Raw genomic sequence first — 25,218 nt, forward strand, 5'->3', positions numbered from 1 at the left:
GGTCCTTCATAGCTGGCTGACACAGAGACACAGAGCATGCACTCACTCAATATTTGAGTAAAGGAATACCTTTGCTCTTCTTGCTGTTTCCATCTGTGTGTCATGTCCTAGGAACTCCAGGAACTCACCACATTAGTGCCCCATGGAGTAGGCACTAATGCACCTGCAGTGCCTATACCTGTGATTTGCCCTAACTCGCCCATTTTGATGAGGATGTTTTGAGTTCTGTTCTGAGGTTTGCCTCTGTAGGTTGTCAGTCTGATCTACTTTTCCACTCAGAGGCGCTGATGGCCCTGATGTCACAGGCCTTATAGAGTATGTGGTTTTCAATTAGTGTCTCTGTTGGAGAAGTTTCTTAACCCACAAGGAAGGTTGTCCTGGAGGAGGAGACTTTCAATCCCTCTATTTAGGGCCTTTCTGCATTCCTGAAATGCTCCCACAAGAGGGATACATAGTCTTCCTTTATGTAACCAGCATCAGAGTTAAATGTTCTTAGATATGGACTACTTGCCCATGTGATTCTGTTATCAGTAGAAGTGGAATTCTTGGGTTGTTGTGAGGAAAATAATTTCCTGAGTTCCCCATGGGAGCATGAGGTTTCCTGGAAAGCTTTATTGATAATGTAAAATGAGGGGAGCGCCCCTCCAAGGTCCCATCTCTGTTTCTCCCGCATGGAAGAAGTTCAGTCTTGTCTTCAGCAGGCCAGAATTAAGGCCGCTGCCCATGCTTTCTGGGTCATATTAAAGTCCAGTCCAGTTCAGCATCTGGCTAGCTTAGCTTGCAGTCCATTGCATGTGGAGTCCAAATGGCCTTGCTTAAGGTCACATGTCTATGAAGAGAGAATACCTGAATGCATTGGTGAGTGCTAGTCAAGGAGCAAGAGAGAAAAGGGAACAGGAAGAGTGAGAACTCTTTGGGAATTTTAACTTTCCAAGATTTCACTCATTTCTGATGGGGTCTACCCCTAGCCCAGTAGTCGGCAAACTGCAGCTCATGAGCCACATGTGGCTCTTTGGCTTCTTGAGTGTGGCTCTTCCACAAAATACCACAGCCTGGGTGAGTCTATTTTGAAGAAGTGGCATTAGAAGAAGTTTAAGTTTAAAAAAATTGGCTCTCAAAAGAAATTTTAATCATTGTATTGTTGATATTTGGCTCTATTGACTAATGAGTTTGCCTATCACTGCCCTAGCCAATCCACTGTTCCCCAGGCTAGACTAATAGCCAAGCACTTTAACTACCCTGTTTCCCTGAAAATAAGACAGTGTCTTATATAAATTTTTGCTCCCAAAGTGCGCTAGGTCTTTTTTTCAGGGGATGTCTTATTTTTCCATGAAGAAGAATACGGTACACATTTATTGTTAAATGAAATTAAAGGAAATTTATTACCTGTATATGGTACGGTAGTTCGGTAGTTGTCAACACAAACCAGACAAACTGTGAATCCTACAGTATCAAGAATTTACTCATTTATTCAATGACAATCATGTCATCATCTTCTGGAACATTATCATAACAATCCAACTCCTGAATTTTCTGGTGAATTTCTTGTGACTCCATTTCTTTCAGAATCAGTGGACCAAATCTCTCATGTTTGGCCTGGGGGGGGGGGGGGGTGTGCGGCTTATTTTCCGGGGGATGCCTTATATTTCACTCAGAAGGAAACCTGTAAGTAGGTCTTATTTTCGGAGGATGTCTTATTTTCGGGAAACATGGTACATCAGCCCCACTTCACTACACATGTGCCTATCTCCTCCTTCTCCTCCCAACAATCCAACACCAGATGGGAAGGAAGAGGAGTTAATCCCCTTGGAGAAATAATGCTGTGTGAAGCTGTAGCTTCCTGGTGAAGCTTCCCCGGTGATCCCTTATAAAGTCTGGCCTTCGCTATGCTCTCTTCCTTGTATTAATCTTAATATTCTAGCTAATTAAATGATAACAATTTCTTTGTGAAAGATTCACATAAAATAATAATATTGCTTCTTATGGAAATTTTTGGGATAGAGTCACAAATCTGAGGTACAAAAAACCAAAATGTTCACTGTTAGATGCCTCACATTTAATGTAAACTCTAGCTCTACTTCCACACTGTGTTTCTAAATTTGTGTAAATATTTTACCTGAGTAAGGAGAAATTACAAATATTTATCTGAAGTAAAACCAATACAGGGGAGATGATACTCATGAAATAGAGAACTGAAGCTAAAATGAATTTTACTAAGAAGTAAATTAATTCATCTGGGCTACTGAGAGATGATTTATATCTAGGCAAAATGGGGCAAATTCTTGATCTTTTTCTGTTTGATAAGAATTCTCCCAGGAAACTATTCAAAGAAAGAGGAAAAAAAGGCTATTGGGTCCAGATTTAAAGACAAGAAAATCTTCTTGTTTCTATGGAAATGAACATGGGTCATCCAGTGTTTCTCCTTCCTTCTTATTTCTTTTTTTCTCCCCCTCAGGGCAGATTTCTCCAGCCTACTTTGCAGTGTCTAATGACTTTTCCACAGATGAATCATTAAATACAGAGCTAATAAGACCTTTAGAGAGAGTGTAAGCCAAAGCTTTTATTTTGGAGATGAGGGAGTTGGCATTCAGAAAAGTCAACAGCATGTCCCCTGTCATCCTGATGTAAAGTAGTAGAACTAGAACTTGCAACCAGGTGTCCTGTTTCAGTTGTTTGCTAACAAATGTGGAATAATCTTAGATGGCTAAGTGAATAGACAGTCTCACTCAAATATTTAATTCATGACATATATTAATAAAAATAATATCCAATACTTTCTGAGCACTATTCTAAATGTTTTATGTGTATTAACACACTTGATCCTCACAATGCCTTAGGCCTAGTGCACAAAATTTATGCACGGGGTGGGGGAGTGTGTTTCTCAGCCCAGCCTGCACTCTCTCCAATCAGGAACTCTTTGAGGGATGCTCTACTGGGATCGGGCCTAAACAGGCAGTCGGACATCCCTCTCACAATCCGGGAATGCTAGCTCCCAACTGCTCACCTGTTTCCTTTCCTGATTGTCCCTAACTGCTTCTGCCTGCCAGCCTGATCACCCTCTAACCACTCCCCTGCCAGCCTGATTGATGTCTAACTGCTCCCCTGCCAGCCTGTTTGCCCCCAAGTACCCTTTCCTATAGGCCTAGTCACCCTAACTGCCCTCCCCTACAGGCCTGGTCATCCCTAACTAGCTAACTAAATTATAACAATTTCTTGGTGAAAGACTCACATATAATAGTAATATTGCTTCTAACTGCCCTCCCTAACTGCCCTCCCTGTAGGCCTGGTTCCTTGCAACTGCTCTCCCCTGTAGGCCTGGTCATACCCAAGTGCCCTTCCCTGTAGGCCTGGTCACCCTCAACTTCCTTCCTCTGCCTGTCTGGACACCCCTAACTGCCTCCCCTGAGGCTTGATCTGCCCCAACTGCCCTCCCTTGCAGGTCTGGTCCCTCTCAACTGCCCTCCCCTGCTGGCCATCTTGTTGTGGCCATCTTGTGTCCACATGGGGGCAGCCATTTTGACCACATGGGGTCAGCCATCTTGTGTGTTGGAGTGATGGTCAATTTGCATATTACTCTTTTATTAGATAAGATAGAGGTCTGGTGCACAGGTTGGGGCCAGCTAGTTTGCCCTGAAGGGTGTCCTGGATCAGTGTTGGGGTTCCCTTGAGGCATGGGGAGGCCTGGGTGAGGGGCCTGTGGTGGTTTGCAGGCCGGCCACACCCCTGGCAACCCAAGTGAAGGCCTTGGGATCTGGGATTTATTTATCTTCTACAATATAATTTCAACTTTGTAGCCTTGACTGGAGGCCTGGGCTGGCCAGGGCAAGCAGAAATCTTGGCTTCCTCCATTGCTGGGAAACCTAAGCCTTCTGCTTGCTCTGTGGCCGCAGCCATCTTGGTTGGGTTCAATTGCATAACCACTCCAGATTGGCTGGTGGGTGTGGCTTGTGGATGCAACTACGTGATGGTTAATTTGCATATTACTCTTTTATTAGATAGGATAATAAAACTGAAGTCCGGAGAGTTTGAGAGATTTCCACAGCTGTCAGTGTGGATGCTGGGACTGTAAGCAAGACCACTGAACTCTTGAGTCTGTGTACATAGTGCTATATGCTTCCTTTTATTCAAGTATATTGATAAATCATTCAAACATATGTGTAGTGGAGTTAAGAGCATGAGCATTGGGAGTCAGAGGAATCAAGTGACCAGCTATGTCACTTAGGAGTTGTATGACTTCACTCAAAGGTTCTTCCTGAGCCTTTTGGACCTTACAAATAACCAGCTTAAAATAATCCATATCTCAAAGAGGCATATATGGGATGGCAAACTCTGCCCCTTTCAGCCTTTGTGTCTTCATTGGTGACTAACCCCTCTGCTTGCCTGCCTAATCGTCCCCTAACTGCCCTCCCCCTGCCAGCCTGATTGCCCTTAACTTCTCTCCCCTGCTGGTCTGATCACCCCTAACCACCTCTGGCTCAGCCCCAGCCACCATGGCTTTGCTGGAAGGAAGGCAGGAGGAGAAGATGTCTGGTTGACCTGATCTAATTAGCATATTACCCTTTTATTAGTATAGATTTCATTTCAGCAACACAGAAACCTTATTTTTTTACTTTCCTCTTTGAATAAAAAAACAAGAAATCTATGATTGCACTCTCCTAGTTTAGTAATATGCATAAGGATTTTAATTTATTCTTTATCAGAGCATTTTAAGCTTTAAAGCCTTCCTTTTGAACATGACTCTTGATTTTTCTTTTTAACTGAAGATCCTGTAGGAACTTACTTTCTCCGTATTCACCGTGTTTCTACTAAACATGAAGCTCTAGAGTAGGGGTGTCGAACTCAATCAGAGAAGGGGCCAAAATCTAAAATCCAGCCTAAATCGCGGGCCGAATGGTTTACTGAACAGTCATAAACTGACAATGTCATAAACTGACAGCAGAGTGCAGTGATGACAGCGCGGTGCGGGCCACATTGCAAGGCCTGGCGGGCTGGATTTGGCCCGCGGGCCTTGTGTTTGACACATGTGCTCTAGAGACAAAACTCAATATTGTTGATGATTTTATTTAATTCCATTTTATATGTATTCTTGATACTGAGAATAAATCAGAGGATAAATTAAGAAATGCACATGACAAAAAATCTTGTTTAAGCAAACTAACAAACAAAAAAAGCACACACAAAAAAAACTTACAATTCCTTTAGAAATATCACTGTCTACCATACATAGGAAGGTATTCTTTTCAACAATAAAGGCAACTGACCATCTAAAAGTTCCCAACACCCTTACAGGGTCTACCTCATCAAATGTTAATGAAATTTTGATTACAATTGCCTTGGACAGGGGGTTTGTTTCCAAATTGTCTTGCAGCCATAGCAAGTATCTTTTTTTTTTTTAATATCTTTTATTGATTTTTACAGAGAGGAAGGGAGAGAGATAGAGAGTTAGAAACATCGATGAGAGAGAGTCATTGATCAGCTGCCTCTTGCACACCCCCTACTGGGGATGTGCCCGCAACCAAGGTACATGCCCTTGACCGGAATTGAACCCTGGACCTTTCAGTCCGCAGGCCGACGCTCTATCCACTGAGCCAAACCGGTTTCGGCAGCCATAGCAAGCATCTTAATGTAAACCTAGTATATACATTGAGCAGATAGGACACTTACTCCCTGTAATTTCAAATCATCACCAAGTAATTTATTTTCTGCACAATTTTTATAGCATTAATGTCTCTTTCCTCTTGTATCTCTTTAAGAATTTATTCTTTGATCATATCTCTGAGAGTTTAATTTTCTTTTCCACTCTGGAAGTTTGCATGGGAGTAATTTTACGAGCTACAAAGTAGTAACTATAAACTAAAAAAGACCTAAAGAGCCCAAGATATATATATATATTTTTTTTCTTCTGGTATTATTGCTTCTAGAGAGATAACGTGATGAGATGCTTCATGGCCGTGAGACAGCATTGTGACCTATACTTCCACTGATTCACCTTGGGACAATTTACCTACCAGGGACTGACTCAGCTGACATTTTATTCATGCTGCATCAAGAATCAGAAATACTGCAGGGACCTTCTGACTGAGCACTTTAGAGTCATCTGACTCCCTAAATCATGTTCCATAGTGCAATAAGAGTGAGCACTCCAAAAAGTAAAGCATGCTATGCCCCCTGCTTAAAACTTATCAGAGGCTTCCTATCACAGGACAATGAAGTCCAACTCAATATGTCTCCCATGGCCCTTACAGAAGAGACCCTGCTTTCCTCTCTCTTCTCAGATCCCATCATTTCCTTCAGTTCTTTGAACATCTTATGCTATTCTTTGTCCCAACCATAGTGGATACAAATCCTTTTTTCTGGCTACTCACTATGTTGCCCTGTCCATTGAGAAGCTTACTGCACATTATTAGTGTGTAGAGGAAGAAGAGGAAAAATATTTAGGGAGATATTTTGCTACACTAAGCAGATTGAGAAAAAAAAAAGATAGTTTATTTTTTCTGTATCATCACTAATTTCTATGTACACCTTTCTTCATCTGAGGTCCTACTGTCCTTAAATACTTTGAGCTGTCTCTTAATTCTCCAGTTTTAAGCAAAGTAGTCTCTAAAAAGTATTGTTACTACACATCTGAGTGACTTCACTGAGTTAAATATTATGATGTGTTTATCGTACATCGGGCTTTGTTCTAGGCCCAGGGAGATTATCGGTGAGCAAGATAGGAAACATGCCACCTTTCAATTAAGCACACATTCTCCTGAAAGAGACAGAAAAGGAATGATTAAATAATCACAGAAAGGTCACTTCAGGTAGAAATGGTTAGTAGAAAGGAAATAAAATAGGACCATGTGAGGGAATGATTGGTGGGAAGAAGGTGTCTAGTTTATACTATGTGATTCAAATAGTCTTTTAGAAGCTGAGCTTTCCATGAGGAAGTAGCCATAAGAACAGAGAAAAGCATTCTAGGCAGAGGGGATGGTTGGTACAAAGGCCATGAAGTGAAAATTAACTTGAAGGAGTAAGTGAAAAGGCAGAAAAGCTGGTACAGAATTTATGAATGGAAGAGTAGGAGAAGAGATCTGTGGGCTCAACCAGCAAGGAGCCATCCAGGGCCTTGCAGGCCTGGTAAGGGGTTCTTATTTTGATCCTGGTGCAAGTGGAAGCTATGAGAAGGATTTAAGGGAATAAATTATGTGATTTCATTTAGAACTGGGGAAATATGTTCCACCTTTAATATGGAAAACATATTGAGGAGGAGTGGAAGTGGTCACAGGATATGAGTTGGGGACTTCAATTTATTTCATCTTAATAATGACAGTTCAATTCAGCGAAACACTGAAAAAGGAGAGCATATGAAAGTAATATGTTACCATCTTGTCATATTTTTATTTCAAGATTTATCTTCATTGAGACATAAAAGTGATTCTGCACTCAAAGGAATTTCAGAATTTGTGTAGGAGGTTTCACTGGAAAAGGAGGAAAATGAATCACCATGTGTTAAATGGTTGGCTGTTGGTTTAATGGAGAGGAAAATATTGGAAAAAGGGATCTTCATGTAAGATAGTTTTAATAATAAAGAACATTTAGTAGAGAATGGGATCCAGCCTGACTTCCCTGAAATCACCCCATAGAACTCTGGAAAGTGCTGGAATTGAGGCTTTCTCAGTTGAGTTGGAACCTTGTGTTCATCCCAGATTTGTCTTCTCAGAGCCTCTAGTTGATTATTTAATTAAACAAAACAGTTCTACCCAATGGGTGGAATAGAATGTAAAAATAATCAATTTATGGCTCTATAGTTGTAATGATATTATTTTGACATTCAGATCTCTTAAAAATAGTTCTGGACAGTATTTTCATAGAATAACTAGAAGACTGGTGCATGAAATTTGTGTACTGTTAGGATCCTTAGACCTGGCTGGTGATCAGGGCCAATCAGATCCCTGCCTCCCTGCCTCTTTCTTTCCTTCCTCCCTCAGTGCCCAGCTGCCATGTTCTGTGCCACCCCCTGGTGGTCAGCCCATGTCATAGTGACCAATCGAACTCCTGGTCTTATGGTGAAACTCCCCAGGGAGTTTGCATATTAGCCTTTTATATGTATGGATAGAGCCGAAAATGTCTTCAGTATCATAAACATTTACTCATATGCTCATATCCACTCACTTTATAAATATGAAAATGTAACGCTAGGAGGGGAAATAAACCAAGCAAGGTTTTTTATCCACTTAGAACAAGATGCACAGAGTGATCCAGATCACAGGACCCCTGATTATGTATTCTCTCTATTAATCCTACCCAGCTTCTTACATTTCCAGAGGATAATTACAACATATGTGATATTCTTTTCTTTTCCCTCCTACATAGAGGCACCTATGAACTGGTTAGTTTAGGAAACTGAATATCTCTTCTGCCACCCCTTACAAAATAATAGAATGTCCTTTACAAATAATGTATAAAAGTATATTTCTCAAGACTGTACTGAGTACGATGATGGCACCAATGGCTTGTCTCCAATGTGAACCATTCAATAGAGCTTTCAATTCAAGGACATCCAAAGACCTTGCTTATTTTGTTCTTGTTTGTGGATTAAAGCAAATTAAGAGAAACTCATTCAATTTGTTACTTTGATTTGAATATAATGGAATGAAACAATATTCTTATGAACTAAAAAGAAATGAAAATTAGACTACCTCAAAAGGGATGTGAGCTGTTAACCAAAGCCAATGAAGATCAGTTATTTAATAATCTATATTTGCCTTGTTTAAATTTTTACTTTTGTCCAGTTATATTACCAGCACCTTCTTTGATCCACTATAAGCTCCAAATAAGGCCTAAGGCATGAATAAATCTTTGTTCTGCAGCTAAAGATCCCTCAGAAATATTTTTGGTTATATAAATGAGTAGAGAAACATGGAACTGTACATTCTCAAGTGAATTATGTACAGCTTTTAGAATAATCTTTCAAAAAATCAAAAGTACAACTCAACATCACAGATGGGATTTCAAAGAAGTAGAAACCAAGACTGGCACTTAAAATTATACCAAGCTTAAAAAAAAAGTAAACAAGCCTAATTAAGGGTCTATGTTTCCTGGACTGAAAAGACAGGAAACTATATTTCACTAAATCTCAGTATGAGTCAGGATTCTCACGCCTTTCTCAAAGCTTTTCCACTTTTCACAGCTCATCGGAGAACATTCGGGGTTTCATGTAGACAGAGCTTTGTGAACTGACAGCCGGAATTTTAGTTTAATATTTATAAGAAGTGGGAGATAAACCAAGGAAAGGAAAAAAAAAAACTAAATCAAATTCTTATTTAGAAATATATTGTTCACTTATATCTGGCCAGATTGATTTAAATGGAAAGATTGTTTTCTATTGAACATGTGGGGAAAATATGGGTATGTGGAGTGACTATGAAATTTCTTCCTCTTAATTCTGGATGAGGCTACTAACAACATTTGTACTCTCTGTAAATTTCTCAAACTTTTATGTTGCTTTTGGACCGTGTTAAAAATACAAATACAAACAAGAACTTGGAAGATATAGGTGTCTGTACTAAACAAGTCCACAATAAGAGTTCAGTGAAAATAACCACGGTTACAACATTGTTGGTTTATTGCCTTTCTGCACTACCCTTCTAGAAAGATTTGTTTTCTGCTCTGAATCTACTTTTTATATCCTTGTGAGATAAATGGCTTGTCTGATCTAACAGAAACAGTCTATGGCATAAATTGATCTTCATACCTGTGTCCCACTCAGTACCTGCAGCCCATCTTCAATGTTATATCCCATCTTGCAACCAGCTATTGGGTTCAATATTCCATCTGACAGCCATTAGCATTAGAGTAAATGACAATGTGGCAAAACCAAAACACAGAAAATAAAAACTAACTGCTTAAAATGTGATAATGGCTGTCATGAATTTTGTTTTAAGTGGTAAGGTACACTAGATGATAATCAGTGTCTGCCTCAGGAGTACCTTAAACAGGAGGGATAAATATCCTACTCTTATGGTCTTGTCTACTCTACCTTATGTGAAATTCTGAAGTTGTGATGACTTTTAACAAACCCACGTGAAATGTTAGCAGTCTCATTTAGGGGGGGTTGTCCACTGTATTCTATGGGAAAGAGGTCAACCTGCGGTAAGACTGAGGTATGTGTTTGGATGGAAAATAATGAGTGAGTAGGTGTTCATATCATATTTTAAAAAAACACACACATTTAACACTATAAAATTAATAAAAACAGAACAATATTTATTTCTCCTGGCTCTGTGATATGCAGTTGTATTTCCAGGATATAAAGGATGAGTATGGATGTTTGTGTGTCTATGTGTGTGTGGTGTAGGTGTGTGTGTGTTAACCCTAAACAGTTTAGCATATATTTATTAAATGAATACTTAGTTTAACTTTTGAAATATTAACTCATACTTCATTTTTTTTGGCTGAAACTGAATCATAAAACTTGATCTGCATTAAGGAATTACAGTGGGCTGTTACAGAAGGAAATAGTGGGAATGAGGGTATGGATGAGATCAAAATAATAGTTATGCACATTTCCTATGCATGTGACTTGTAGAGCTTCATAATAGTCTTTGCATCTTTTCTAATCCTGATCATCTTGCATGGTATCCCATGTGGCTCCAAAAGGTTAAACATAAAATCTAACATGTCACTCCACCCACATCAGTTCCACAATTGCTAACGCCCATCTCTGCCTTTCTTGGTCTCCTTCACTTAGAATAAGAAGCCGTTCTCTGGAATATGCATCTCTCTTGTAACTTATGTCTCCCTTTTTTCTGTTTTCAAGGATGGGAGGAACAGTTTTATTGGACACCAACTGGGCGGGGTAGTAGAAGTGCCAAACAGCAAGGACCAACGGGTCAAGTCAGCCAGAGCCATTCAAATCACCTACTACCTCCAGACCTATGGCTCTGCCACCCAGGACCTCTTAGGGGAGAAGTGGGAGAATGAGTTCTGTAAGCTTATGAGGAAGCTCCAGGAAGAGCACCAGGAACTCCAGCTCTACCATTTAGCATCCTTTAGCCTCTGGAGAGACTTTCATAAGACCAGCATCCTGGCCAGGAGCAAGGTCCTGGTGAGCCTTGTGCTGATCTTGACCACAGCCACCCTCTCCAGCTCCATGAAGGACTGTTTGCGCAGCAAGCCCTTCCTAGGCCTCCTGGGGGTGCTCACGGTGTGCATCTCCCTCATCACAGCAGCGGGGATCTTCTTCATCACGGATGGGAAGTACAACTCCACCCTGCTGGGAATCCCCTTCTTCGCCATGGGTAACTATCCATCCTTGTGGTAATCGGATTCTTACCTGTTTGGGGCAAGGTAGTACATTTCTTGAATTCTCAGGTGGAAGTCAGATTTAATTTTGTGTTGGTGTGTCTGCGTGATTCTGTATGATTTTACATAGGGTGGGTCTGCTTCTCCTTATTGTGCCTCTCAGGAAAATATGGGCTGGCCATTTTTCCATTTAGGTGAAGAACTGAATGCTGTCAAATATTTGCACAATACTGTCATTTTCTACTCAACATCTTCGAAAATTATAGGTCACAGATTAAGGAGTACAGATTTAAGGAGATCCAAAACCTTCAATATTTTCAAACAAAATTTTATAGTTTGTATTTATGGGCATCCTCAAGTTGTTGATAACATTTTCATAGGATGGGAATTTTGAGAACTACTATTATGTTTTCATCTCAAAGAACTTCTTTATTAAATATTAAGTCATTTCAATTTTTTTACTGGCAATATAATCTATTTCCTCACATCTATATAAAGAAAATCTTCCAGCTGTTACTTAAAAATATGTTCATTTCTGATGAAAAAATTAATCCTCAGTTAAGATTATCCCTTCTTGCAAGTTTTCTGCCAAGCATACATAAATGGTCTAGAAAATTGTGGTGTGTGTGTGGGTGTTTGTGTGTGTGTGTGTGTGTTTTGCAAAAGACAAGATCAAGTCTTAGAAGAAAAGTGAGTGATGGTTCAGCAACAAAACTGGTGGAGCTTATCAGAAAAGAGATGATAATGGGATAACTGTGGTGCTGCAAAAGAGTCCTGTCAGATGTGATATAATTCCCTACATGTAGTGATTTAGAGGATGAGCTGTAAAAATTGGCCTCTAGGTGGTGAACTGACATGAGCAAGAGAGCATCAACTCTAAAGTAATTGCTTTTCACTCTCCCGGTTAAAATAAGCTCTAAATTACAGTTCTATTGTTAGATGAAAAAGACACAGGAGTGTGGTCACAAAGTCCTCTAGGTGACCCAGGTCCTTTTTGTTTTCACCTAACATGTGTTTTCAATAACAATGCTGAGAAGTGGATTCATACTGTAGGTACTGAGACCAAACTTCTTTATCTGGAAACCCAACTTCGTTGTGGTCCTATTAAGTTAGTTCATCTAATTGAGCCTCAGTAAAATAAGAATAATTATTGTAACATCTAAAAGATTTATTTTTTAGCTTAATAAGCTATATCTAAAGCTAGTAGTGCATAGTAAACATTCAATAAGAATCAATAAATTTTATTGGTTAAGCTGGTGTGTTAAGAGTAGAGAATTCAATGATAAATAGGAAACAACCCTTGGCTTCAGAAAATTGAAAGTCTTCCTGTATTTTGCATATCATCTTAAATGCATGCTCATCTTGTTAATAAAAAGGGTTTTTCTTTTTCCCAAAGAACTGTGCAAAAATTAATTTCACCAGTGACAAGAATGAGTCCAGATTTGAACCATTTAATACTTGTTATGTTTTTTTGAGCTCAGTCTCTTTACTTTAAATAATAATATCAGATTCATAAGAATCATACAGCATGAATCACAAATGAAATGTGACTCATTCCATATGATTTCACTCATATTTGGGATATACTAGTAAAACTGAAACTTATAGACACAGACAACAGTATTGTGGTTATCAGATAGAAAGGGATTTGGGGGTGGTAAAAGGGGCCATATGCATGATGATGGAAGATGTTTTGACTTTAGGTGATGGGCACGCAATGCAATATACAGATTATGCATCATAGAAATGTATATTGAAACTTATATGATCTTTTTTCTTTATGCAAATAAATTTAATTAAAAATAAATAATAAAGCCGAAGCCAGTTTGGCTCAGTGGTAGAGCGTCGGTCTGCGGACTGAAAAGGTCCCAGGTTCGATTCCGGTCAAGGGCATGTACATTGGTTGCGGGCACATCCCCGGTAGGGGGTGTGCAAGAGGCAGCTGGTATATGTTTCTCTCTCATCGATGTTTCTAGCTCTCTATCTCTCTCCCTTCCTCCTCTCTGTGAAATATAATATCAATAAAATATATTTTAAAAAAATAATAAAAAACATTACTCATTCAAGATTGGAAAATTGATACCTTTGAGCCTACTATGGCTTTTTTTCTAAAACTGGTAGTAATACAGAAGGCAATGGAAAAGTTAATCAGAAAAGTCTATAATCAAAATTTAAATTTCATACAAATAAAAAGATCTCTTGGGATGCTGAATTGGAATATAGACTTTACAAAATCAGAGTGGTATTTCCATCCCTTAAAGAAATAAATAAAATCACTGAAAGCCATAGATGAGCGAAAAGGCCTGACATTGCAACATACACTTCTCATACTCTTTTTCTCTCAGTGACTTTAACCCTGGACAGTGTATGTGAAGAATTTAAGAAGCCTTTCATTATTTCTGCAACTCAAACCCTTAAAATGTACCAAAAGAAACTTTTTGTGCTATGTTCTGAAACACAACAACAGACATGCAAATATATACTTATTTAAAATATTTGCTCTGCAAGGAGGAGGTTATTTTGTTGTGTTTTATTTGATTGTAAAGTAAAGTAACTAAGACTGAGAACTAGTGAAATGAAAGGAATACCCAGCTCCCAGCACTAGGAAATCTGGATTTTCATCTCAGCTTTTCCACTATCTTCATATGTTTTATTGCTCATGTCAGTGTAGTCTTTTGCCATTATGTCTAAGTTCTTCATATATTAAGACAGATTTTGAAATTTTGAAGATCCTACAATATTATTCATTTCATTCTTTAACTAGAATAAAATCTAGTTAGAATTTTATCATTCCTTTATAAAAACATTTAAGGTATATATTATCCTCAAATATATAATCTCCATTCTCCTTTGTTGACTGCTAGTGTGCATGTTTTGGGGCAGGCACGCATACAAAGCCTTAGACACACAAAGCTGGGAGACACAAAAAGCACACCTCGATGAAGGTGGTGAGGCTGAATGTGATTTGAGCATCAATAAGTTGAGTTTGGCCGATATATATCTTCCAGCAATACACACAGCATTGGTTAAAATAGTCTTTTAAAGGATTACAGTTAACAAGGTATAAAACTGCATAATCCAGAATCAGTTGTGTGTGAAGGAAATAAGTCCAATTCCTATAGTAAGCCTCTATTTCTATTCCTGTTTTCTTACAAGGATTTCTTTAAGGCCATGATCATTCACTCTATTACTAATATGTTCCAGAATTCCAACCATTCATCCTCATTAGAACTTATTCCTGTAGCTGAATAAATATGTCGCTAATGGTGTTCTGCTCTTCAGTCATCTTATTTTTGATGACCTCACTTCCTCTGTACTGCATCTGCTTGTTCTTTTTTGTGACTATTCATCCACTTAATATATCCAAGGTCACTTCAGAGTCATATATACTTTACCTCTATATCCTGCATTTTTTAAAGCCTGTATCAATTTTTATATTTTGTCCTGGTGTCCCCATAAGTAAATTTATGTTTGTATAATTGAATATTACAGATGTAGGTTTAGAAAAGATTATTTTAGGCATATGTATTTTCTCTAGAAAAGATACCAGAAAGAGAAATCCAGACTTATAACAATTTTTTAGAACCACCTTAAATTGCTCCACTTCACTACAGCCTAATGTCCTTTCCCTATGCAAGCATAAACTAATGAGAATGCCGCTAATCTAATTTATAACCGGTTGTCAGCATTTGTTTTAACTGCATTTGCTTCATGTGGATGTGCTTTCTCTTTATGCAAGGAGAAATATGGGCTTATATTGGACACAAATGCCAAGCTGGTTCCTTCTTTATCTGGTCTTCTATGGCTAGTTGCCAAGGACATTGGTAGCCTTGGTGTACTAATATTTTTGCTGCCCATCCTGAGTTTGTTTTATATTCTAGGAGCCTTACTTTAGTCAGTTTGATGCCTCGGGATGCATGCAGATTACTTGTTTTCTTACATGAACTCAGAGTTTCCAGATATGAGACTTATATTCATCATCTAAAACTGAGTTTCATATTCATTTATTTATTAATTCATTCAAATATTTATTGAGCACCTACTACCAGTATATTCCAGATATTTTGGGTTCTATAATAAAAGGCATCAAATAGAACTCATCAAGTTGTTGCGTGTATGGATTTTACATTCTAGGCCTGCACAGGGCAGGTATCAGACAATAAACACATATAATATAAACTACTAGTGGCCCGGTGCATGAAATTTGTGCACTCGGGGGTAAGGGGTGTCCCTCATCTCAGCCTGTGCCCTCTTGCAGTCCAGAAGCCCTCAGGGGATGTCGAACTGATGGCTTTAGGTCCACAGGCTTAAGCTGGCAGTCAGACATCCTTAGTACTGTTGTAGAGGTGGAAGAGGCTCCCTAGCTCAGGGCTTCTGGCTGAGTGTTGCTCCCCTGTGAGAGTGCATGAACCACCAGGGGCAGCTCCTGCATTAAGTATCTTCCCCCTGGTGGTCAGTGCATGTCATAGTGGCCAGACATTTCGCCACTTGGTCGATTTGCATATTGGCCATTTATTATATAGGATGTTATGTTTTTGATAAATGATACAAAAGTAAAACAGAATAATAGATCAATAGCACACACAGTCAGAGAAAAGCTTTTTTTTTTTTTTAAAAAAAAAAGATAAACTTGAAGCAGAGAGCTAAATGAAATGAGGCAAGGGCCACATGGCAACTTTAGAAGAGTTTCCCTGACAAAGAGAGCTATACATGCAAAAGCTTTGAGATGAACCTCGGATGGTGAAGTTAAGAAAGAGAAATAAAGGGAGTATGGCTGGAGCAGAGTGGGCAATTGTCTGAGTATTATGAGAAGGGGCTAGGGGGATAAAGTATAGCCAGGTCATATAGGGCACTGAAAACTTAGTACTTTAGTTGGAAAGCTCTTTGACGAATTTGAGACGAGAGAGTGTGATCTGACTTAGACTTTAAAGTATCTTTGAGCCACACATTGTAACTATTAAGTTATAGCATCTTCCACTACGACATGGAAATTAGTTGATGATAGAGCAAGAATGATTATAGGGAAACTGTGTAAAAGGTTATTGGGAAATCTTCATGGGATATAAAGGTGGCTTGAAATAGTGTGGGAGCTGTGACAGTTGTTAAAAGGGATTAGACTCAGGATACATATTTGAAAATAGAATTGACAGCATTGGCTAAAGGACTGGATATGATGTGTTAGAAAAAGAAGAGTCAAGAATGACCCCAAGTTTTGAGGACTGAATTTCTAGTAGAAAGAAATTGCCACTCACTGTCATAGGGAGATTGTGGGAGGAATAAATTGTAGAAAGAAATATCAAGAGTTTAGTTTTGCTTCTGCTAAGATAGAGATGCCCATTAAGCATCCAAGTGGAAAATGTGGGATTAGCTATATAAGACAGTATGGAGATTGGGTTCAGAAGTAAAATCTCTCAGTTGAAGCTTAAAATATAAATTTTGGTTTCATCATGGCACAGCTAAAAATGAAAGACATGGATTCTAATGAGATGAACTAGAAAGTTAAATACAAATGGAAAATCAAAGTCTGAAATCTGTTCATGGGACCATTCTAATGCTTAGAGATGGGGGAAATGAACGTGATTCAGAAAAAGACACTAAGAACAATCAGACAGTGAGATAGCAAAAAATCCCCCACAAGAGAGAGAGAGAGAGAGAGAGAGAGAGAGAGAGAGAGAGAGAACATCATTCCAGCAGCCACAGAAAAGGTATGTTTCTAGAAGGAGCACAGGATCAATTGTTCCAAAAGCTGTCAAGAAATTGTGTCCAGTGAGAAATGAGAACTTGTTTTTTATATAGCAATTTGCAGGTCATTAGTGACTTTGACAATATCTGCTTTGGCAGAGTGCTGAGGATAATTTCAAGAGATTTGATAACACTTAGCGTATATCAAGTGATGATGATGAGCAAAGATAATATTTTTCAAGGAGTTTTGCAATAAAGAAAACTACCAATGATTGCATGGTGATGGGAATGTGCAGTAAAGAAATAAAGTTTCATAGTAATGCAGAGAGAGAAGGAAAGGAATATCATTGAGTAAGAGAGATGGGACTGGATTCAAGTAGAGCCATTGGCTTTATATAAGAGCATAGTCAGCTCAGCTACAATTAATAAATGAGATGCAAAATATATAGACAGATCCAGATAGATTGGTACATGTGGAATTTTTTTCCTGTGGTTTCAACATTGTCAGTAAAATATTAAGCAAATCATCAGCTGGGAATAAATTTGGGGAAGGAGGTGTTGATTTGAAGAAAGTGAAGGGAGTTTGAAAGAATCACTTTGGAAAATTGGGGAGTGAATTAAAGAAGAAAATTTAAGAGAATAAGTAGGAAGCACTAAGGATCCATTTGAAGTCTGTATACATGAATTATAAAAAGAAGCCAGTTACTATGGTTGCTTAGTCCCTTCCCCTTCCCGCCCAGCCTTATAGTATAGCTGTTTCAGGGAAGAGTTGAGTAGGCATTGAGATGAATTTGATGAGAAAAAAAGAAAAAAAGAAAAAAAGAGAGGTAGGGTTTATAGTGTATGTAGAGTGACTATATTAGAAGATTATGAAAATTATACCAGTTAGGTTTAGCTATAGTACCTAGATTATGTTGCAATAACAAGTAATGGCTTTGATTTACATAGCCTAACACAACAAAGATTTATTTCTTATTCCTATTGGTGTTTGGAATAAGTCAGGAAGCTCTCTCAAGAGTCTCTTTATGAATGGGGAGTTAGGGGTCCAGGATACCTCCATCTTGCAATTCTGTCTCCTCAGTTTGTGCCTAGATCAAAAGAGAAAAGTTAGAGGAATCATACCTATTTGTAACTGCACCCAAAGTTACATCTCATCATATTTTATTAGCCAGAACTGGACAATAGCCATCACCTAACTGCACGGATGAGTAGAAAAGGTGGAGAGCAAATGGATTCTTTTATGAGCATCAATTGCCCCCTTTCACAGAAACTAAGCCAAGCAATAAAAGCAAGAATTCATCCTTCATCATCATCATAGCAAAAAGCTGATTGGGTCAAAATATTCTTATTTATTGGGGGTCGGAAAATTCCTTTAAGTTGGAGTCTGCACTATCTATTGCTGTGAAACAATCATGAAACTATCATGTAAAACAACAATCATTTCATTATGCTCTTGCATTCTGTCATCAGTAACTTGGTAAGGTTACAGTGGTGTCAGCTCTTCCCACCTCCAGAATCAGCTAATATGGTTTAAACAGCTGAGGGTGACTTGAATGTTGAGGGCTGGATTAATGGACTAGACCACCCCCTTCCAAAATGGATTCTTTGTTACGTGGTTACTGTGTCTAGGATTTCAGAGGGACAATCTCGGCCACAGCTGTTGAATACTGCCATCTGAACATGGCATCTTCAGCATGGTGTTCCCAAGGTAGTCAGACTTCTTTTATGTTGGCTTCAAGAAAAGTGTTTTCCAATACTTCAAATAGTACTTGACCTAGGGTAGACAATAAATATATTAAGAATGAATAGATAAATGGTCTCATAGTGTTTCTCAAGTGGGTTATGATCTATTAGAGAGTCATTAAAGTAAATTAATGTATTATAATTCACATTTATATTTTACTTCAAGAATGAAGAATAAAAAGGAATAGGAAATATTAGGTGTTGGAGTAATATAGTATTTTTGTATAAAACTTTTATTTCAATTTAACATATATGTGTATAATAGATCATAATGTAAGTTGTATTTCCTAATGTGAGCCACAATAAGAAGTTTTAGAAAAATTATTGGAGAATCTTCTTTGAACTGATGCCTTAAGCAGATTATGCAGATAAGAAGTGGAGATTTATTGGTGGGTAGAACTCATCAAAAGCATAGGTAGCAGCTCCACTTGGTTCTGATGGAAGCAGTATCTCATTTAGAAAGGGGTAGGGTAACCAGAGACCAAAGATGGCTCTTTTGAGCACTTCTATTTCCCCAGGTGTGAGCCAGGAAAATAGCATACAGTGGGTCCTCTAAGTCTTGATGGTTGGCTGAAGTTCCTTATGATTATGTTATAACATTGGAAATGTTTCTCAACAAATCGGTTTTGCCACAGGACCTATTTTACTTAGGGTCCTTAAACCCATCAAAACCTTCCTAAAATAACCCCATTGCTGGAACAGAAATGACCGTATTATGATATCAAGAATGTTCAATTAGAGCTGTTACGCAGCCCATTAATTGCAGCCACCTAGCTTTTGGTGATAAAGTCATTTCCTTTAGAAAAGGGTCCACCAATGATGTGAAAATCCCTAAGTTTAGAGACTTAGAGTCAGAAGAGTTGGAGTCCAGTTCTGTCCCTTCCTCTTACCTACCAGTGATTTATTCTGTCTGAGTCTACCATGTTTTCTTTTGCAGAAGATGAGGACTGATTGTTCTTTAACATCTCTTCTAGCTTTACTCTTTAATCAGTGAATCATTTATTTAAAGCCAATGCTATACATCACCTCATCTAGATTTTGGCTCCTTGAGGGCTGGAACTGGGTCTACTTGGAATCTTTTTCAGTGTCTAGTCCAAAGTGTGTATGGTATGCATCTTGCAAAACATTGACTTATAGATGGCTTTATCCTGTTAAAGTTCTTATAATAAGAAAAGTCTAAACTTTTGGTTGTTTCTAGCATGGATATCTTAATATCTATTTTTATTGTATTCTTTAGTTTTAATTTTTTATATTGGTCAGTTCTTCTATTGTGTATGTGAAATGGACCTCCTGAATCAAACATTCTTAATTAGTTAAGATACTGGCTCACTAACTGGTTTCTGTGCAATTTAAAGGAAGTGGGAAGGGAACAGATCTTGGCATAACAAGTAAGAAGTTGAATTTTATTTCAAGCATTTGAGGTTGAATTGACTATTATGTCATTTTTATTGTGTAGCATTGTCCAATATGAATAGTAATTATATCCTGCCTCCTTAATTCTCTGCATTTTCTTTGGAATCAACCTTCATTTTTGCACTTTTTACTGCTATTGAGTGTCTTCCAGTGGTAGCTGGAATTTAGGAATGAGGAAGAGAAATGTTACATAATATAGTTTGACTCAGAGTGAGAGGCATATGGACCCATTTTGGTGATCTTTTTTTATCTCAGGAGTAATTGATATGCTACTTTAGACTTTTAAAATGGAAAGACTGATAAATAAGCCATATGCTGCCTAATATGTTCCACCCTTGCTTCTTATCTCATAAAATCAGATAATAAATTAGGCTTGAATATTTAAGCAGATGGGGAAATGAGAAAGACATCAGTTTATCCAGCACATGGTAGAACTATTATATGCTAGGTACTACCACCTCACTAGCATGGACATCTCAGCCTTCCTAGGTTACATGCTATCACACACCAACTTAACTATTCTCATTAATCGGAATTGACTTATCACATCAGAAAACGCCAAGAAAAAATATTACCGATTCAGGCAACTGCAATTGCCAATCAGAATGGGATTTTCTGAGATGCTCCATCAAGACAAACACTGCATCAAGGAAAATGCTGCCATTTAAACTCTTGAAACTTGAAGGGTGAAAAACACTAAGACTTATGTCATTGTTTTTTTTTTTTGGTTTTTTTTTTTTTTTGAGAAAAACAAAGTCTTATCTAGATAAGAAAAAAATAAGTATTTAAAAACTGGAGACTTACTTCTTATAATAGATTCAGTTATATTTTCATACCCAGATATTTAATGAAAAGGAAAATTTGCAGAGAAACATTATATAAATCCTTTGCTGGTTTAAAGATCATAGAGGCTAGCCTTCAGCTTCCAAGAACTGAAGATTCCCTGGGCACCAATTCCCACCTCTCTTCCTAGAACACTGTGTTGTACGTACCGTATGCATCAAATAACCATATGTCATAAAGTTTTTTGTCCAGACCACAGAAAAACTCTATTACTTAAACCTTGGCTTATAGATTTTATGTGCTGTAAGAGTTCAACTTAATATAAAGAAGATGCTGCTATTATTCCTACTGCTTCCCTACATTGACTTGTCCTAAATGGGAATAAGAATATATCCTGGCCAGTGATTGTTTCCACTGTGAGTATAACATCCTAAGTTGAATATTATATTTAATAATATAAAACAGTCAAGTGTTAGTTAACAATATTTACTAATAGTACTTTAGATGACTTAAATAAAAAGCATAGAATATGACCATAATAGTCAATGTTATAAACTAAATAATGAAGGAAAGGAAATACTTTTATGGGAGAGAACTAGGTATAAATTTAAGTTAAGCTACTTTTTAGCAAAAAAGAAAAAACACACACAAAAAAAAGAGAGAGAGGGGGAGAGGAGGAAACAGGTTAGATGCTCATTTCATGGAGTATAACCTAATCAAGATGGCACACAGAAAAGAGAGACTGATGAAAGGTTCCTAACATAGATTTTGGGTGAGTCTATGAGGAACATAGTGATGACTCATCATAATACTTAACAGTAAATCAACAAATTCACTCTATAATTTTACCACTCTCCCTTTCTTTTCTCTGTCCTGGTTAAGCAAGGAGGCAACTTTATATATTTAACTATGTTGGCACAATAGTTGATGAATAACAAGTGCTCAATACTTACTTCTTGAATAAATTACTTGTAATTTCACTAGGTCACAGCAAAGATAAAGGTTATTTTTTATAAATGAATATAAATCTGTTATATGAAATTGTGTGTATTCTTTTTAAAAATGTAGAACAATGGCTTTTACACAAAGCCATTGAAAGTGATGATACAATGAGGGGATTTCGGATTTCCAAATATGAGAATTTATCCTAAACCATAGAGTCTTTTGTTTGTGTTTCTGCAACTTCAAAGTATTCCCAGGGCCGTTTTATCATGAAACTTGCTTCCTTATTTGTCCAGAAGTAATGAGGGCAGCTGCTTTTGTTAAATAAGAAAATAAAGTCACTAAATATCGATACCCTGAATGGCAAGCTGGGACTCTCCTGATAGGGTCTTGTCCTGAAAAGCTTGAAGGATAAAATTCTTGGACTAAAACATTTTAAGCAAAAGTCTGGAAGTTTATTGCAAATGTATACAAACTTTCCCTGATGAGGGATTCCCTCTCTCTAAAATGGGGGAAAAATCTAGTTCCATGAGTGTCTTTGTCAATGGGTTTATAAACACTCATAGTTTCTTTGCTTGTTCATTCCACTTTCTAATTGGACCTTTCCTTATGTTATGTCTCCCTTTTTTCCTTAATTGGTCACTTTCCCCTTTTCCTTGCATATAAGTTTTAGTTTCAAAGCTCACTCAATGACTCCCTCTTCTTCTCCTTATCTTGTTACATTCTTATAAACAATCTGGCAGCTTGGATCTGTATGTATTCCTCTCCCATGGACCCCCGTTTCCCTAACTGCCTTTTCTGTTTCTAAAATCCTTTCAACATGCTGCAGGTATTCTGGGAATCTAGGGAACTGAGTTCGAAACCCACTATGGGTTCTTAACTTTGCACAGGAAAGAAACAAATGCCAGCCAGCCTAGAGTGAAAAGTGAAAGTGAGTTTATTAGTGAAATAGTGAGATAGAGAGGTAATCCACAGACAGAGCAGCCTCCCTTTAGCAGAATTTGCTTTCTTTTTTGAGGTTCTTTTAATTTATTCGGGGGTTGGGTATTCAAGAAAGTGGGGGGAGCTATTCAGGATCTTTAAGGGAAGTGGCAGAGATTTCTCAGAGGAGTTTTGTGGACCATTTTGTGTTTTTATACTGGTTTCCCTTTGAAGAAAAAAATCAGAAAGAGCCTTCTCACTATATGCTTTCCAGAATATGCAGGCTTGAACTGATATGAAGAGGCAGCTGCATTCGTGCAATGTCAGTTTGAAGACCTCAATAAGAGAAAGGACACAAAGGAAATAGACACCTGCTTCACATGCGCCACAGATACTAAGAATGTGCAGGTTGTCTTTGCAGCTGTAACAGATGTCATCATAAAAAAATAATCTAAAAGACTGAGGTCTCTTCTAAATTTTGCCATGAATGGTTAAAACCCATCCTCAAACCAAATGAGTACTTGTATGTGGATCTCTTTAGAGCAGAGTTTTTTTTTTCTTTTCTTTTTAAAAAATATATATTTTATTGATTTCCTACAGAGAGGAAGGAGAGGGATAGAGAGTTAGAAACATCGATCAGCTGCCTCCTGCACACCTCCTGTTGGGGATGTTCCTGTGACCAAAGTACATGCCCTTGACCGGAATCGAACCTGGGACCTTTCAGTCCGCAGGCCGATGCTCTATCCACCGAGCCAAACCAGTTAAGGCTAGACTAGAGTCTTGCAGCAACACAGAATGTGGCACATGGGAAACACATCTGGACCTGACCAAACTTGCTCTCTCTTTTTTTTTATTGATTTTTTTATAGAGAGGAAGAGAGAGGGATAGAGAGCTAGAAACATCAATGAGGGAGAAACATCGACCAGCTGTCTCCTGCACATCCCCCACTGGGGATGTGCCCACAACCAAGGTCCATGTCCTTGACCAGAATCGAACCTGGAACCTTTCAGTCCGCAGACTGATGCTCTATCCACTGAGCCAAACAGGTTTTGGCTCTATTTTGTTTTTTAACCTAAAAATGTGAGAGGTGGCCTTGCAGTGTGAAACAGGGCAGTGTTAAAGCTGGGCTCTAGTGTACTGATGATTTCTGTGCAAGAGTACGTATGCAAATGTATGTATACATATATTTATAACTTCTGTTTTCCATATTACTTTTAGGTTTTAAGAGTCACAACATATAATGAGGCTAAGGGTTAACCTTAGGTGAAATTAGTTCATGTTGGATCAAGGTGGTCTCTGTTCAGTGTTAAGCCATAAATTCATTTTATTATAAAACTTGCTTCCTTATTTGTCCAGAAGTAATGAGGACAGCTGCTTCTGTTAAATAAGGAAATAAAGTCACTAGATATTGATTCCCTGAATGGTAAGCTGGGACTCTCCTTATGGGTTCTGGTCCTGTGGGCGAGCGTAGTCTTATTTCCTTGTTAAAAGATTCTGTAGCTTTTATTGATTACAGCTGTTTTACCACATACCCTATACTCCAGTGTTTCCCAACCTTCTCTCATGATGAGAATCACCTGGTGGAGTTGTTAAAACACAGATTCCTGAATCCCAACTAAGAAGTGCTAAACTAGAATTTTTGGGAACATATAGGTAAAATTGTATACTTAACTAGTGCTCTAAGACAGATTTTATATACAGAGCACTAAGTTAGGTATGCAATTTTACCTATATGTTCCCAAAAATTCTAGTTTAGCACTTCTTAGTTGGGATTCAGGAATCTGTGTTTTAACAACTCCACCAGGTGATTCTCATCATGAGAGAAGGTTGGGAAACACTGCTATACTCAAGCATCCACAGAGCCAAGGTAGAAACCTGTATCACGATTTTCCCTCCCAGGTTCTTTGATTCTGTGAGCTGATCTCAACTGTGAGCCTTGCACTCCTTGGGATGTGCTGTGGAACTACGAATCCTGGTGGAAAGAACTGAGCCAGCAGACCCCTGGCTGTTCCTTCCTGCATCTGACCATGCACTTCATATTTTTACATGACAATTTTCATCAAGATTTAGTCTGAGGAGGCTTCAAAAATGTTGAAAACTGCTAATTCTCTACCATTTTATAGTGCCTCCTTCATAATTTAATGGAAAGTAAAAACTAAACTCAAGATAAACTAAGTTTATTTTACAGCCTGGGTGGCTGTGCTTGGTTGGACTGTTATATCCACATACTTCCTGTCATCGTTTTACTAAAGTGTTTCTAGAGGTGTGATTTTCCACTTAGGACCTTAAGTTTCTCTGTAGACAAGCCAACTTATTTTTAAGATGCAGAAAATCAAAAGGAATGGAGGCAATGCCATGGCAAGGTTGGCCGGGGGAAACTAAGTGAGGCTGCCAAGAGACTGCAAAGGGTAGAATTATTTATAATTTTACTGTATTCCAGGTTAGAAT

The 25,218-nt window shown here is 38.1% G+C and overlaps 1 protein-coding gene across 1 annotated transcript in view; it reads left to right on the plus strand.

Moving 5' to 3' along the window:
• The window catches only part of PTCHD4 (patched domain containing 4), a gene marked incomplete at its 5' end in the record, with an annotated part of 157,391 nt that overhangs the window by 47,223 nt on the left and 84,950 nt on the right, over nucleotides 1–25,218 (plus strand). Inside the window, 1 exon segment of the mRNA XM_084889794.1 lies at nucleotides 10,802–11,282. Coding sequence (XP_084745920.1) covers nucleotides 10,802–11,282 — 481 coding nt within the window.

Source organism: Pipistrellus hanaki, assembly GCF_964339955.1.
Source record: "Pipistrellus hanaki genome assembly, chromosome: 7".
NCBI lineage: Eukaryota > Metazoa > Chordata > Mammalia > Chiroptera > Vespertilionidae > Pipistrellus > Pipistrellus hanaki.